The sequence below is a fragment of the Lepisma saccharinum genome, chromosome 3, assembly GCF_977018435.1.
Source record: "Lepisma saccharinum chromosome 3, izLepSacc3.1, whole genome shotgun sequence".
Classification (NCBI taxonomy): domain Eukaryota; kingdom Metazoa; phylum Arthropoda; class Insecta; order Zygentoma; family Lepismatidae; genus Lepisma; species Lepisma saccharinum.
The window spans coordinates 131414075-131432566 of record NC_139231.1 but is presented as its reverse complement, the minus strand read 5'-3'; the positions used below and the strand labels follow the sequence as shown (position 1 = coordinate 131432566).

At 38.5% G+C, this 18492-nt stretch overlaps 2 protein-coding genes across 2 annotated transcripts in view; one reads left to right on the top strand and one right to left on the bottom strand.

The window, feature by feature from the left end:
* The window catches only part of LOC145985415 (ATP-dependent DNA helicase Q5-like), a 360878-nt gene that overhangs the window by 49544 nt on the left and 292842 nt on the right, over positions 1-18492 (top strand). The gene's annotated exons all lie outside the window — the stretch shown is intronic.
* The window catches only part of LOC145985414 (uncharacterized), a 254264-nt gene that overhangs the window by 71363 nt on the left and 164409 nt on the right, over positions 1-18492 (bottom strand). Inside the window, exons 3-4 of the mRNA XM_083119412.1 lie at positions 17685-17762; positions 15437-15541 (exon numbers count right to left, since the gene is read on the bottom strand). Coding sequence (XP_082975538.1) covers positions 15437-15541; positions 17685-17762 — 183 coding nt within the window. The remainder of the gene's footprint in view (positions 1-15436; positions 15542-17684; positions 17763-18492) is intronic.

Here is an 18492-nt window from a genome sequence, read left to right as displayed (position 1 = left end):
AGTTTGGAAATGTGTAGGGCTGTAGTTGAATTTGTGTAGCGGTGGCAGAAGAGGGTATCAAAGTATTTGTCCGGATCCTAACTACAGTAAGAACGTCATACACCAGTATCAAGCAGCTTAATAATAACAAATCAACACCAGGCACCGCAAAGCATCCAACCACAACCTGTTGAGAGTTACTTTAAAAAAATCCAATGGTGAAAAAGCGAGGAACTACTTACAACTCACGTAAATCTTCAATGATATTATTTAAGCCGTTGTTCTTTTGATGTCTCAGTCAAGGCGAGGAGTTAGTTTTTGCTCTACCTCTTCCCGGCGAAATTTATACCACACTTCAGAATTTCCAAGATGCTCATATCTTGCGCCATTCAACTTTACGAGCCAACGGTCCTCCATTCCTTCTTTGTAGTGATGGGTTCAAGCCGTTCATTTGTGCGAGTCGACTCATGAGCGCTCGCTCACTGAGAAGAGTCGTTCAAAAGAGTCGCCAAGCTTCTTTTTCTCGAAACACATGCCTGAAGAGGGGGAAGGGGGTAGGTGGTGTTGAAGCAGATGATTGTATTTAAGTAAACGAACACAACGTACGTCCTTCAAGATTAATAAATTGTATTGCATTTTTGTGTATGTGTGTGTGCGTGTAGCCGACTAGATGGCCAAGATTCTGAAGTAATCGACATTTGATCTTGCCACAGAAGTTCCCGGGATCTAGTCCCGGTCTGGGCAAGGATATTCTTTACGAGTGTCCCTTCATCTATATCATCACGCATCATCCTCATCGTCGCGATTACTTAAAATTTGAAGAAAAGCGGCATAAAATAAGAAAAATACAAATACGATTCTGTATATGTGTGGATATACATATATGTGTAAACAGTAAACACACACACACACAAACAAAATTTATACTTTTTTTATACATATACTTGTTTTCATTACTCTGCCTCATGAGTGAGATTTTCTATATTTGTATCTTGTTTCAGTTTACATTTCATGCTGCGGATAATGCAAATTATGCAGTACGATAGCATACACAGAAATGCTATATAATTATATCAACCTTTTATTACTAATAACGTGCATTTACATATTCTTCCTTTTTTGCATTCGATCACTGGTTTTAATATCGCAACAAAATGCACTCCAGATCTGCGCTGCGACACATGCTTGCATTTCCACGAGCATCGCTCGTTCACGACTCTTGAAACAGCACGAAGAGTCACAGCACAGTCCCACGACTCTTTCCCCATCATTCGTTCACGACTCGCGAGTCGGCACGAAGAGTCATTAAGCACCTTAGCGACTCTTCTCCTCCCTCATCGTTCACGACTCGCGAGTCGGCACGAAGAGTCATTAAGCACCTTAACGACTCGCTCGCCTTAGCGACTCTTCTCCTCACTCATCGTTCGCTCGCGAGTCGCGAGCTCTCTTACACAAGGCGCGGGTGCGGCAGTCTCGCCAGCAGACTGGATCTACAGTTTAAAGTAGGATCCACCCGCTCGCTCTCCGCGGATGGCTAACAGCTGTGTTTAAGAAATATATATCGCTCTTGAACATTATCCATGTCCATCCCATATCCATGTCCATAGCTTTTTGTTGTTCTACAGTCATTCAATATAAGTTTCTGCCAATATCATAATGTATGATCGAATTTCTATAAAGCGGGCCAAATTATACGTATGTATTTTTTTTAATGTTGCTTTCTACTAGTAAAACACCTTAACACGTAGGCTCACCGCAGATGGCCAACAGCTGTTTATATCACTCGTGAACATGACCCACGTCCATCTTACGTAGTTGTTCCTAATTCTGCAGTCATTCAATAAAAGCTTTTTTGCAGTATCATGTACGATGAGATTTATGATTAAACTTCTATATTTATTCTTTAATGCTGTTTTCATTAGTAAAATATTTACACGTTAATGTTAATGAAATATTTCACGTCATATGAAAACGATTTTGTCAGACAATATTTAAAGTTCACTTTATGCTCGGGATTGAAGCTACATTTTAAACTGGGGGTCTAAATCACTGGGCAAGGTGCCTCCACAGAGGATCGAATCCGAGACACCAGCTTGAAATAATCTTGGAGTGACAGATAAGTGGTGTCGCCCTCCTCAAAGTAAGCCTATTGACACCGAAAGTTCCGGGTTCGAACCCCAACCCAGAGATGAGTGGTAATCTGTATTTAACCTCTTGTAAATTACTCTAATCACCATCCATCCTCCGTCGTTGCCTTGTAACGATACCTGGTGGATCCCACTTTAAACTGTAGATCCAGTCCCGATTAGCTTATCTGTACGTAAAATTCATTCATCCTCGCTGTCAATACTAATTAGGTATAAAAGATGCATAAAATACAACAAAGCGTGTTAGGCAGTTAAAATATTAAAACTGAATTAATAAATTATAAAATATAATTACTGCATGCTAATTTATAAGAAATTATAGCATTTTAAAATTTGTTTGTTCCTTAATGGGAAAATAACTAGTAGCTTATTTCTTCTGTTCATTCTCATGTTAACAGATTTGTTTTCTTGGATAAATAAAATTGAACGTGTAAATTAAAAGGTTTACATGTGCACGAAGCGGAAGAGCAACTCGATCGAGTATCGTGGTGAGACAAGATGACTTGGCACATCGTTTCAACTCGTGAATGAGAATGCATATCTTGTTCGTGATTTGATTTCAAGTTAAAAACACCTGTCAGGTCTTGTTCGCTTATCGATTTCAAAGCATAAATCGGTATCGTTACTCCAATGAGACGAGATTCTCGGACAGTACATTTTACACAGAGTGTCTCTCATCATCTCACCAACTTTGGAAGGGTTGGCCCTGTTTTCATTGCGATTTTGTAATGTCCTGCTACTTGTGAAACTGATTCACTTCCAACAATTTCAGTCGCCTCTGTGGAGGAGTGGTTAGAACAGTGCGCTAAGAGGAATCTCGGAATTGAGTGTCACTTCATCAATTTCATTATATCATCACTGATTTTCATGTTCGCGATTAGAAAAAGTGGCAGAAGAGCAAAGCCTGGGCAAAAGTGGTATCCCGAGCCGCTATGTGTTTCCACCGAATATCGGCCTCAGGATTCCCTGCCCTCGTGCCTCGATGTGCTAACCACTCCGCCACGGGGGCCGGCCCTCCCCATCACATCTCTGTTTTATAAGGCTATGATTGAATATGAATTTAAAATTTTGTGTGCGTCACTTAGGCTATTTTGCACCCTTCACTTTATGCGAGATCCAGCCCCTTACCAGAACTAAAATAACATAACTGTAATGTCCTGTAGTAACTAAAATATTAAAAGAATCTGACCGGTTAAAAGCTGAGGCTGTAAAGGCACTCTGCACACATAAGGACAAAACACAGGACAACACACACACATTCCTACGAAAATTATACTGGCCGTAGGTATAGACGCCAGAGCCTCGTTTGTCTGCAAAATGCAGTCCAGGGTGTACTATGTGGAAGTGAGGTTGACAATTGGGTGTACTACGTGGAAGGATCATCCCTTACATCCCTTAAACTATATTTCTCGAGACCCTTGATGTGCTAACCACGCCGGCATACATTATAGAATACTTGAGTTAGTTTTGTCAATATTAATTTTATTGATTGCATTTTTGTTTTGCAATGATTTTGCGCACTGAATTTTCATATTTATCTTTGCTTTTCATTTGTGTTTTACTTTTATTTTGTATATAATGCTGTGTTTCTATTGGTGTAAATTTGTGATTCGTCTCTAATAACGTTATCATTTCAATGTGATTTAAATTTTAATCTTCTAATCTCACGTGTATAATATATAAGTATATGTATCTACACATGCATACAGAGAGAAAGAGAGGGAAATTGCATGATATGATCGTTAGAGGGGAAATCCCCACCGTTCCCCGCATAATTTCAAATTTGTTCCTTGTATTACACAAAATATATTAAATTAAAGTTATAACAAATTGAATATCTATTATAGATCGGATTATAAGAAATTATGTATAACTGCGTGTGTGAGCGTGTGTTTGTCTCTCAGGTTCTTTATTAAAAAAATCAGAAAAACAGAACATAATGTAGTATTCAAATATAAAAAGACCTTCATTTCACGAGTCCACTTATAATTAATTCATTATCATTTGGTTTGTTCTATTAGGTAATTCTTAACTGAATATAAAAAATTGTAAGTTATAATTTTTGTTTTAATACATGTTTGTTATTTTCACTAAAGGTTTATCATTTGAACTTGTGCTTGCTGCTTGTATTACGTCATTTTTGGATTTGGAGTAACATAAAACAAAAGATGTTTATTGTCTTTGATCTTGCTTTAGAAAATAATGATTGGTTGATTGATTTGGTTTATTTTACTTCGCCTTTCTGTCACTTTTTTTGGGTAATCGCGAAGATCAGGATGAGTAATGAGGTGTACTAACCACTCCACCATGGAGGCCGGCGCTTTAGAAAATAATTAAAAGTAACAATCGCTTTCCACACTAAGTATTTTGTGTTGCAAATTATAAATTACTGCCTCCCTTTTCTGATTCACTTTAATAGCATAGTGGTTAACGCTGTCATGTATTAAAATGGTTTGCTTGGCAAAAATTGTTATAAGTCCACTTTTATGCTCCAATAGGCTAATCGGGTCTCCCCGATGGCGTAGTGATAACGTCGCCGGTAATCAAGGGGTACCGTGTTCAATACAAAGTGGAGGTTCGGATCCCACTTTAAACTGTAGGTCCAGTCCCGACTATCCTATCTGCACATAAAGTGGACTTAAACAATAACAACTCAAAATAGGCTAATCGGAATATTGTAATCAAGAGGTCTGTGTCTAACACCTTCCCAAAATCTTTACAAGACTCCCCTAATATTTTTTACTAACATTTAATTTCTTGTAATTTTAGCGCTAATGGTTTGGCCGAACTTGAAACTACAGGACAAATTTGTTGGCTGTTCTTCGCTGCCCGTCATGGGCTGAGGTTGCGCGCTCTCTCTCTCTGCAAACAACACTCGCGAGTCGCGAGCTCGCGAGTCGACTCTTTCCTTCGTTCAAAGAGTCGCTAAAGTGTGCCACGACTCTTTGAACGAATGAAAGAGTCGACTCGCGAGCATGCTCCTTCCCCTCTCATCGTACACGGCACGTTTCAGCCAGCTTTACTCAACTAGGGGTAGGGAAAAGGAACAGAGAGGACCCCCCCTCCCTCTCCTCTCCAGTCCCCATTTGCTGCCCGCAGAATCGACTTGCTTTCTTTAAAAAATTCCGGCCGCCAGGCGAGTATACACTTGCGCATGCGCCTTCCTCGCAAAATTCGTGGAAAGGAGAGGGAATAATGGAATAATAGTTGCTTGGCGGGCGGAGGAGTCGTGGCACACATACGACTCTTTGAACGTGTCGTTCAATTCTGGTGAACGAGTCGTTCACCGCTCACAAGAGAGAGTCGTTTCTTTTGAACGACTCGTTCACGAACGACCCATCACTACTTCTTTGGCCTTTTCGTTACGCTGCATCGAGCACAAAGGCCTGCAGCTTCGAAACGACATTTCGTTGTCAACTTTACCCCTTCTCCTCTTGCGGATAGAAGGGGGGGCAATGGAAAGGGGGAGGGAGAGGACAAACAAGTGCAGTTCATGTTTCATTAACTCACGAAGGAAAAGTGAAAAGTTGCACCGACAGGCGGTTGCAGCAAATCCAATTTACCAAAGCTCGGTTGCAGTCAAGCGGTGTACGGGCACTCCCACATAGATGTCTGGACGCAGAGGCAAGTACGCAATGACATCCTGTGGCAGCTGTTAAAAGATGCAAAAGCTCACGGGTCGAAGTTTTCCGAACGTTGATGCAACTTGACTGGCCGATTGCGACCAAAAACTTGTATTATTTTTTTTTCCCCGTCCCAAGAATTCCGGGAGCGCAGATGATGGCTTCGATGGAAGAGTAGCGGAGATGCAGTTTATGTCATGTCGCAAGTGTCACATCCGGCTTACCACGAGGGATGGAAGAACTCGAGCTTCCAACGGGAATGCTGGTGCGAATATTTGAAGGTACCATGATACCATGTAGTATTTACGAACATTCCTCCTCTTCATACGAAACTAAGTGTTTCTAAGAACATTTACTAAATTTCGCCATGCACGCAAATAATCTCCTTTTTTCCTACATTTTATTAAATTTTCTTTCCAATCCATTTGATGGCGGCACAAAGTTGCGCCCATGGATGTCCGCAGGATTTTTTCCAGGGAGGGGCAAGCAAGGTATTTTTTTTCCAGAGGTGGTGGAGGTAAAAAAAGGTAAAGTGCTCCCCTGTGCATAGCACCACGCCATGAAGGCGTATAGGGGGTGTGGGGGTAACGTCCCACACTTTCTTGATCCGGTCGTGAGTGGGGGTGATGTGATCAGGTGGTGGAGAGGAAGCATATTTTCCCCCATTATACTGATGCCCCCTCAAAAAACACTGCTTCAATCTGAAATTATTTTCCTTCAACGCCCTTTTAATAATTAACATAAATTACTGTGACTGAAATGATTTTATGTGTGAAATACCCCCTTTCGGACGTCCATGGTTGTGCCAAAAGAGAGTAACTAATTAGTACGTTGACATCACTGTTCTTTGACACTCCATAAATGCCATGAACGTTTTGTCCAAGTGCACTGTAATTTTATCCACATAAACATTGTTTTTTTATTTGAACCCTTATGAAAATTTACGTGAAAATATTTTCTATAATTGGTGATAAAGAAATAACATTAACGAAACATATTTATAGCTTATTTTGCAGTTAATTTCCCGTTTAAGAAAATAAATTAAAGCAGCAGCGACTTCGCCACTTACCAAAGGTTTTACATTTCATCATGTAATAGACAATTGACTATTTTCATTCAAATGTTTTATTTTTTTTATATCTGTAGCATAATGGGCTACAACGTGCATATTTTTTACGTTGTAATGAATACAACTTACAACAAATGATTTTTTTTCTCGTTACAGGTTGCAAATTTCGGCACATGTACTTTAGCAATTAAACTCACTCTTTTGCTTTTATCCCGTATTTCAGTGCGTTAAATTGCTTAGTTATTTCAAGTGAGGAATTGTAGAATCTATACTAGCTCAATTTGTATACAGCTCAATGTTATTAGTTTCAAGACCGAACATAGCATTTCGAGATTTGACGAGACAGAGAACGAGACAGATCTTAATTTACGAGAGTGTTTGTATACAAGTATATAGTATGACAATTACTTTTAAACAGTTGACTTTTCACTGTAAGAAAGAAAAAAATAGTTGAAAGCCTCTGCCCTATAGGATGCAAATGATCTTCTTATTGTTAAATGGAAACTTGTTCAGTCCTTGGAAACATGATAGAAGTAACGGATCCTAGCGAAAGAAGCAAGAAGTAGTAACATCAATTGTATCAAGCATCAAGTTCTATCAGCACCATCAGAAGGCAAGACAAAAATCCTGAAGCGAGGATCACTACGACTGACAAGAGAGTCAGTGTCGGTGCTAGACAGTACCAAAGTCCTCATAGAAACAGCATCATTTCGGCCTTGCAATACATCCATATCATTTTAGAGAGAAAAGAGACTTCGCTATATTATGCTCGAAAGTCCACACATTTCGGAAGCGTCAGTTTCAAAATCCACCCACGCGTACGAATGGGTGGGAGGATAGTTGAACTCCTGACACCGAAAAGGCCCCAAAGACATGAGCCCAGCTTACTCGTGTCTCCTGGTGGGATACCAAAGAAGGACTTGTAATTGATGACCAAGCCGAGCATTCCTTTTGTCAATTACTTGGAGAAAAATTGCACATATTACAAACAAGATAAGCGCGCAGCTTTCATGTTGCTACAAGTATCTTGCTGTAACGTCGGCGATAATGTATTGCTTTTCTTATGGTGTTCAAGAGGTCCAGTATCGTATTCCCGTTCTGCTGTCTGAGTCCCCCTACTCCAGCGTGAGGTCGGAGCTTTTGATGAGCTCGTATTTCAATGGCTTCCATCTATTTTCTTTACCGAGGACTGCAATAAAGAGTGAACAATATTGTCGGACATTAAGTTGCACATCCTCTAACAACCAGAGGGAGAGTCAAGATTACTTGACCCCCTTGAGACAAAGAAAAATCATACTCTCTTCATAATTTCATTTCTTCCGTTTTCATTGCCTCTACTTCAGTGTTTCTCAACCGCCGGACCGCGGTATGTTAGGGTATGTAACCAAATGGTGATTATCCTACCAGGCTATCCCATGTCCTATTTAGTGTATCAGAATGTTCGATGTATCATTCATAAGTATTGGTTTTTGACTGCTGTTTCCATATATTTGGACAACCCTCTATGTGTGTGTGTGTGTGTGTCAGCGCTTGAAATGGAAATTGTTAACTGGGGGATGTTTGATCGAGATTTGAGGCTAGCTTGGGGCACGCTCATATGGTTTAATATGGTGACATTGAGTCAACTGGGGTGGGGGTGAAGGGTGCTTTGCAAAAATTCCCCCACATCTCCCCTCACTTCGAGCACTGGTGCAAATATAAAAAAATGTATTTATAGAAACATTGTTAATACTCAATTTTGAAATGAGAACTGCAGATAAAATGTTCATCTAAGTGAAGGAATGGAATTAGACAATTTTCTTCGGTAATCAAATACAAGGATCAGATGGGGGAAAAAAAGTAACGTGTTTCGTTCCCCTAATCGGGGGAGAGCTCGAAAAGCCTTGATTTCAATGTGACATGTAACGTAATATTGTTTGATATGAGTGTTGTGACCAATGTGCAGACAACTACGTTCAGTTTTCTATAGATCTCTCCAAAAGTTCTTCTTATGGTGCCAATTTTTAATATGTCAGTTCATAAAGTGAACCAGGAGTTACAGTTAAGGGAAATTAGTGTGAAGTTAGGAAGTCTGCGAAGAAAGTTCGCCAGAAATGAAACCCAAATCTGAGGAAGCATACACGAAAATACTGTGTGTGAGACATTCGTAACATGTTACCAAATATTTTTAAATTTTTAGAACATAAAAAATAAATATTAACACCTACAAATTCTTGCTCTAGCTGTAAGTTCATCTTTATTAGACAAGTTGCCGCTTCTTGCTGTCAACGCGGTGATAACATGGAGAATACACTTCTGTAATGACTTGCTATTTTTATCTTCTTCTCCATGTTGCACGAGTTTTCCGGAAATAAAGTTCCTTTTCTTCACGATCATTCACATTTATGACCTTCCCAAGTTCGCAGGCAATAGAATAGACTCGCTGCTTCCATGTTTTCTTATGAGTCACGACAGGGCATACCGAGGGAGCCTTTTCTACAATTCCTTCCACTCTGTTTGTCGAGGTAGGCTGCACCTGGCGTTTCACTAAAGACTGACATAATCACACAGCTGTACCGTGTTCTCCCCGAAGCACACGTTTTGCTCAACTTCCTTCCCTTCTTTTTCTAAAACCCCTCTTCAGATTTCATCGATCATAACGAAAGCAGAGGACCTGACCGAAAACGCAATGGGAGAGAAAATTCCTCCATCTCAACCCCTACCGGGGTGTAACACGGCACTGTTGCCAACTCGTTTTTTTTTTCGGAGCTCTTCATGTCGACGCCCTACAAGACAAGACAACCCCATGCAAAAAGTACATAATTACAAGATTTCTTTGCTACAGTTATGTACACTAATAAAACATCCGCTCAACCATTTCAACAATATGATTCCTTGAATCATATTGTTCATTAAGGTTTGAAACATACATGGTGATTGTTGAAATCGAGTAACTTTAAAATTAGAACACGCAAAGGCTTATACGTATAGTCCATGGAATACAACATGTGCTCCTTAACCTGCCAACCTTCGTTACAACGGGTGAAGAGACCCTTTGACGGAAAATTATTATAGATGCTGTATAAGTAGTGAGCACACGAAGAAATTATTTCATTTGGGAGGCTTTCGTATGAAGACAATGGATTTTATTTGAAGGATTCTTATGAAATAAACTAATTTAAAGAGACAATCCGTGTTCCGTTGAAAAACTATAACGATTTTTTAGTGTGTTATGGATGTGAGTTTCAAATTACGTATTTTTGTCTATTGTGATCCCAAAGTAAAGGGACAATTTTGAGATTTCAAGGTTATTGAAGATCTTGAAATTTAAAACTTACACATTATTTTACAATATTTCAATTGATTTTTCACTTCATTTTACAAGCAAGTGCATCCTACCATCCTCTAGCTCTTTTCGTTGCAGCCTATGTTTCAGTTTGGCTCTTCATAAAATTACACAAGAGCAATAATTTTTTGTAACTAAATCCGAATCGAATATGTGCCGATTCAAATTACCCATTATGAAAGCAACAGATAATTCTGATTATTTGGAACCTGGATAATTAGAACATCTGAAGATAAGAAAGCATCCGATATAGGAATATGCGAGCCGGAAATGAAAATTATATAACCAGATTAAATTTTATCGGGAGCACGTTTTAACTCTACAGCTAGTATACCTTTTATAATACGTGAAAACTCGGCTCGGCATGGCGGAGTCGTTAGAACAGTAATATGTAGAGAGGACTAGGTGATGCGATCAGTGTCTACGCGAATCTAATTCACATAGTTGATAGTAGCCAATCAAGTAAACGAGGTTACTCTTTCAACGCTCCAGCTCAGAACCGGAAATAAATACGACTGAACTATAAGCGATTTAGCGCTTTCATGTTTTTGGACGTTGGAAACACTGACTCTAAATGATATTGAATTCATTTTTCACGTCGACAGTTGGAACGAGTAGCAAACGACCGAAAAACAGTGCACTTAGGAACATGAACATCAGGCAATATAAAAGATGTTTTTCTTTTTACCTGGAAAACGTTAAACGGATGATCACAGTCTTCGCCCCACAGTGTAAACATATATACCGTCAAGCCCCTCTCTCCCCTTCGCATACATGTCATTAAATTCTATGGGCGTACCTCACGGAGGGGAAACGTAATCGTGTGACATGAATATGAAGTTAATAATTGACTTAATAACAGGCGTGGCACGAATTATCGCAAGTGATGACGTGGGACGCCTTCATAATGCTTGAAGTATACTTTATTTTTGGCCCGTGACTTTCTGGTAATAATTATATTAAAATATGTAGCATTTTGAAAACTTGACAGAAATACATCTGTCAGACTCAATTCCATGCATTGGAGTGAGTTACTTATAGATATGCGAAATTACGGATCGTATTGAGATGAAGACCACCGTTAAAAATCGAGACGAGACTGTGACTTGCTGACGAAGTGTCTCGTCTCGTTCGTCTCGACTTTAGTAAATTAAAATGTAAGACATATAAAAATTTTACGCAAATCAAAATTGGTTTGCAACTTATCAATCAGACACATTCCAAGCAAAAATTACAAATGCCGGCGAATTACGATGTTAGGAACAATATTCTTGAATACTATTTTTATATATATATTTTCAGGCATGTTACATATTTTACGGTTATAGTACATATTCTATTAGCCGACCTCCGTGGCAGAGTGGTTAGCATAGCATGTTACGACGCCTGGGTTCCCGGGTTCGAATGCCGGCTTGAGTATGGGTGTTTTTATGAGTATTCCTTCATTAATTTCATCATATTACCCCATCCTCGTCGTCGCGATTAACCAAAATCAGCAGAAAAGCGACACTAAATATACATTTAAAAAATCAAATACCGTACTTTTACACACCCGTCTAACCTAGGATCTAACACTGGGGGGGGGGGGGGGCAGAATATGAACATAAGCTGCCACAAAGATACTCTCTAACTTCTAAATTTTAATTAACCCGAAAATTAGGAGGGGAAAGTGCCGCTGCCGAAGTTACGCCTATGCTTTTAAATAAAATTTGCGCCATTTCACTAGCTTTCATTGACTAATAAAGAGATATTTGTGATGAAAACATTCAAAATATCATTTCTATAAATATTCTTTCAATTTTATCTAATTGTGCAGACCTGTCACCTTACTTTGACTTCTTATTGTTTCAAGCCATGAAAATCACGCCGCAAAATTCAAGGCTCCACGCGTTCTTCACTATCGTACGCAGGGGATGCTGATGGGGCAACAGCCCCTCCAGAAATTTTGAGAAAATCATAACTTTCAAGCGAAAGCGGTAAAGAACTCTGAAAAAACCAATGCAAATCAACCTTCAAATGACTCCGATAACGATTTTTGTCTTTTAACAACTTTTAAAACGAAGGTTACAATTGGTAATTACGAAATATTATAGTGTGTAACGCCAAGCCCTCCTAGAACGCAGGTATATAATATCCACCTTTACAATTTCAGCGTTCTCCGAAAAAAAAAAAAAAAATGCTGCGTAAGCTAGTGTTCTCAACTGCCATATTTCGCAAATAATTCCTGCCGATTCTGGGAATATTGAGGCGCTAAAGCCTGAAGATTGCAGTGAAAAACCTCACTATTTGGCAAAGAACAATGAATGAATTTACTTGATCTTTGCATCAGTTCATCATTCATACACGTGGCATTTAACCTAGAGGTGAGAAGTGCTATTATAGGGGTCATTCCATATCATTTTTTATCGTTTTTAGACGTGTATGAAAATCTCTGTAACTTCTGTTCTGTAATTCCAAATGTAATGATTCAAAAACCATTTTCTTCAGAAACGGATGTTCTTTCGTTTTGTCTATGGCCATTTTTACTTGCAGGTTAGAAGTTTCCATGCTATACTACAATGAATCCGACAGATTGTTTTTCATGTCTCATCTTTGGGGCACAAAATAACCTTAAGCGAATTCTTGACACCAAATGGCAGTATATTGGTTTCTGGATACTGTAAACTGAATTGTTTAGATACTGTGGTAACGAAGAGCTATTGAAATTTTAAAAACCTCGTCCAGGAAGCTATTAAAAAGAATTGAAGAAGGAAAAAAAACTGCACACAAGAGATGTAAACTGTGTGCATGAAGACAATTTGAAGTGTTCCTCTGGCGGCCACCTGTTGCTGTGTTCAGTACTTTTGATATCCTGCCATAAATTTTCTTTTGGATTTAATAGGAGGGGAGGGGAGTGGCACATCCCGGTCGAAGTGAGGAATTTCACGTTGCCTTATGAACCTGTTCTTTTGGCATCTGGGTCAGCGATTTATCTGTTTTTGGAACAATAAGATCAAGATACTGTTCCAATCCGAAGCATGAGGTGTGCTTGTAGGTTCTTCACACTTGCCACAGGGAAAATTGTCTTTTTACAACCGGTGTAAGCAGGGCGAGGTGAGCAGAGTGTAACACACAACTAATATGTGCGTTTTATTGAAACTGCGCATATATACAAACGCACGACTGCTCGATGTATTATTGCGCACGTGTTCGTTTGCACGGCGCAGTTTTGTGCATGCATTCGCCTGCATTGCATTACAATAAATGTTTAAGAACACCTTATCGACCTTGAACCAGCGGATCACATCTCGAAAGCTGATACTCGTACATTGAATAATATTTTTGACTGTTGTATTACGAAAGTCCTATAATTAGCTTTCCATCGTCGGCAAATAGTACCAAAAACCTGAAAATCTTATTAATTTTTTACGTTTATTTTTTACTGTTTCAATATTCCCGGGTAAACAAAAAATAATCGATCAGACAATTCGATTATCGAAGGCGAAAAACTAACTTTCGGTTTGACCAAGTTTCCCATACAAACAAATGGAATACAAATTGCCTTCGAGCTTATTTTGTTACGAAAGATCGGATACAAAATGGATCACTTGAAATATTTAAGTGATATAAACAAACAAAGGTACCTCGAAAAAATTGGCAAGTTCCATGAGCTTTTGGATGAAGATTTATGGAACAAAAGTAATGTTTTCCGAGACAATGTTGATCTTCAACCAACGGTTTCGTCATGAACTTTACTTTTCCTCAACTGGATCTAACATTTATTTTTTGTTATTCAATAAATATTCAATTCTTTATTAATTTTCTTAATTTCGGCGATCTTAACTTACATGCTTTGTAGATAACGAATACGTGCAATTATAACTCTATTCTTATGTCGTCGTTTTACCCATTAAGGTGATATTAATGTAATAACTATACGATGTCAATTACTTTACATATTTAAGTAATTTAATATGATTATTATAATTTAAATAATAATATTAAGAGACACTTGGTTCGGACCCCCGAAATATATTTCTAGATGCGTGCCATGTGTATATATATGTATATGTATGTATATATATATGTGTGTGTGTTTAATTGATAAAATTGAAATGACATTGCAGGACTTCGATTACAACAGTAAATTGAATAATTTTCGAAATTATGTATTTCAAACACAACCCCCATAATTTTATGTCTTGGAGAGGTGGCATAATATAAAAGGTACATCTTTTAAATTTATTACATCAACATATTCGCGTTAATTTTAAAACACGTAAAATATTTCATTGGGTTTATTTACCGGCGATGAAGTGCCGACTCTAGAGCCTGCTTCTTCTTGTTGGTTCCCAGTCTTTTCGCTTTACTGCCTGAATCCACTGTTGTTTTTTTTCGTATCGGGTCTGTCAAAAAACGATGCATAGACACTTGAGATATATATATTCGTTGCCGACCTATGTTGCAACCAACAGCCACGCAATGATTGTCGTCATTTTCTGTAAGACATTACCCTTACACCTTTGAAATACATGTTATTTTTTCAAAACCAGAAGTAGCGTCCCCTCCTGCACCAAACAGGAACGAAAATGTAAACATTCTGTGAATAGCCAGCATAGTAAGCGGTTTCGAAAATTTGTGAAATCCGCTTTTGAATATTAATTGCCAATAGTACAATAAGTCTGAATCGGACGAATTGTTTTGTAGATAATTGTGTTAATTTCGATTGTAGTCTTAACATGAAAATGCTATGTCTGCCTGTAACAAACGGGCATGTATCTATACTCATATTCCTGGGTTGATTCTTTCAAACTTACCTAGTGTATATCACGTGTATAAATAGTAATATTTTATTACTATTACTGAAGAGTTAAAGGGGGGTGTAAACATAGAAATATAACACTACACCACTAACTGGTTCAATTCTAGTTAGATTACTAGAAATCTGTTCTACAAAGGAAACTTTTAAAATCAATTGAAAAAAATGCTCATCCTAAACGAATCCTTATCCTCATACAAGTACGACAGAAAATAAATAAGCAACACACAAATATTCGGCCCCCCCTGTAACCAACCTAAATAGTTCCTTGGTAACAATTTTCAATTTTAAATGTAGTAATTTCCAATATTTTCACTGTGTGACTGTTGTACGCAAATTATGTAATGGAAAATTACATTAGAATTTAAAAAGTCATTTTAGAAATGTAAGAGTTCGAATCGCTGTATGACGACTTAAATATTTGCACTTCGTAAAATTAGGTTATTTTTTGTTTATACTTGTTTACGTTATATCGAATTCATATAAGTTACTCACCACCTCCAGAAAAACATCGCCAACCTTCTGTTTCACATCCCAGTGTTCCAGCCTTTTTCGGAGCTCCTCCAGGAACACCTCGTGATGAGCGAGGATAGCAGGAACCTGCAGGCGAATAGAAAATAATAACAAGTGTATTCTCAAAGTACAGCTAATTACATCCTTCCATGTAATAAGGAAATAAAAGCCTCTCAATAACGACAAAATATAATTTTAGACATCCAATTAAAACAACAAACTTAATTAATAGAACTGGAATTTTATAACCAAAGAATCACCAAACTGTGCAAAATAAATCACTTACGACCTAAAAGTTCCATAAATATGTCTATGGCTTCTTCAGGATCAAATATATATTTGTGCTGCATTATGTATGTGTAAAGATGCTCGTGAATTTATTGCGTTGAGTGGCCATTTAACTTGCCACACCAGGTGGCAGAGAAATTTCTTTATTCTCTATACGCGTTATGCGTACTAGGAAAAGACCTCACGGGAACCAGAGAGTATCAAGTAACACTGCTACACAGTGGTCGGCTCCACTCTAATGTAGACCTACTGTATGTCCGTGTTGAATTTTGTATTTTAAAATCTGTGAACTAGCGTTTAAGAATAAAACGCAACTACCTGAATTCACCCCGATGGGTCGTAAAGTCACAGCCTTGTAATCAAAGGTTCCCGGTGTTCCGTAAACAGTAGTGGTTCGGATATCATTTTGTACTGTATGTCCAGCCGCGGTTAGGCTATCTGAGCACAAAATGAACTTAAAAACAAACTCAAGCAAGCAACAGAGCTGAAAGTGGTGCGAACTGTTTATATTTACTGAAATGTACCATACTTCGCCACACAAGACCATTGATAATAATATACAGCAGGCTAACAATCTAAACCAATTGAGTGTGCACTAACAAACTGTCCTCCGAAGGTTCTTGATTCGATCTCAGATACTTCGATACCCGGTGGAGGCGCATAGTGGTTCGGATGTCACTTTAAACTGTAAATCCAGTCCCCATTAGCGTATCTATGCATAAAGTGGGCTTAGAACAAAAACTCAAATTCAAACTTGAGTCTCAGATTGGGTATGGATGTTCCATGGTGCTTGTCCTTTCATCTAATGCATGTTATCATCATCAACCAAATGACGTAACGACATGGAACGGCTAAAATTAAATACATAAAGCAAATCCTGTCACACAAAAAGACAGTTTCACATTAATGAAACAGATAGGAAGGAGAACTAAGGAACATTAAGTTGGTCAACTTTGAAACAGTCAACCTGCGAAATGAGAAAGTTACGGGTCAAACGCATACTCTTTATGTGGATGGCAATTAATGCATTTCATGAACTTACGAAGTGGACATTGCAGAACTCGCACAGTGATTAAAAAGGCCGCGTGCACTTTGCTCCTTGAAAAGGCGAAGAGGAAAACTATTTCCAACGTAATTAAGAGGCGGAGAAATCGTCTTGTATTCCTCCTCGCAATTGGCTGCTAAGAGGGCAAGCTCGCGTTGGCAAGGACTTGCAATTTGTACGTTGCACGTTCTCGATTGATTTGCGAGTTCGTGAGTTCAGAAGAGGGAGAGTGGAGATTTCTACGTCTTCCATTTTCTTCCGGTTCTCCAAGGCTCTCACTTCTCTCTTAACAGTTGCTTTCGAAAGTTTGTCAACGCTTGTTTTAAGTCCAGCCTATGCACAGGTAGGGTAATTGGAACTGGACCTACAGTTTAAAGTGAGATCCGAATCACTACCAGGTATCGAATTCATGATTACAAGGCGAAGACGTTATAACTACCCAATCGGGGTTGTTTCAGATCGTTGCGTTTAATCACTGGTTCACTGATTACACTACTAATATTCAATACAAACATTGGACTTCACTGAAGTAGAGCCGACCACTAAATGCCTCTACCGGGGCTCGCGACCCCTGGGAGATCATTCGTTGATGAAGCAGCGGGCCCTTCGAAATATGAAACGATGTGAAAATATGTCGGGGAACATTACATGCAATTTGTGAAAAAGCATTTTTTGAAATACCGAATGTAGAACTAAAAAGAAAAAAAATCCTGGGCAATTTAGTCTCACTTCTTTTTTTAAAGTTCGTTTTTGGGCTCAGATTTAGCATTCCTAAAATTAAAGAACTCGTGCGATGCACACATCATCTTTAAAACATCACATTCCTAAATTGGAAATGAAAGTATACTGGATTACTTTCATCAAAAACAGAATACGTGTAATAAATGACATACTCACTTGATAAAAGATTTCGTCTACCAATGCAGCATCAACCAGTCCAGCGTTCTCTGGGCTTTTCAGTGGATGAAGATATTTCTGAAATAAAACAAGACAGTCTGTCAACATTCATAGGAGAGCTTAACAGCTTATTTTTCATTTAATAACACTGGGTGCTCATTTATATGTATATAATATTGCTCGAATGACAAGCATACACACAGAGAAGAATAAAAATGAAGAAAGAATAATAAACAGTGATTAATAGAAAGAGGTCGAGGCAGGAAAAAAGAAAAGAGAGACAGAGAAACAGAAGGAGACAAAAGAATGAAGGAAAAAGAGAGAGAGAGAGAGATATAAACAGATGCAGAAAGATAAGAGAAGGTATAGAAATATGGAAAGAGAGATAATATAAACAAAAAGGAAATGAAAGAAAAACAGATTCTTAACAAGCATGTTCACCAAAAGAGAGCCACAAAAAGATATTTCCTCCACCGCGAAAAAAAAATTCTGGCGAAACCAGTGGGATTTGAGATATTGGGTAGTACGCGAACTTGCGCAATCCTTCCCTGATGGCGCAGTGGTAGCGTCGTCGCCTTGTAATCAAGGGATCCCGGGTTCGATACCCGGTGGAGGCACATAGTTGTTCAAATCCCACTTTAAACTGTAGGTCCAGTCGCGATTAGCTGTGCATAAAGTGGACTTAAAATGCCAAATCAATCAATCAATCGCGCAATCCTAAATTGTGGTAGAAACGGTATGAAGAGTAGTGATCAACATCCTTCGCTGGATTCTTGTTCTGTTCTTTTGCCAATTAATTAATAGGGAT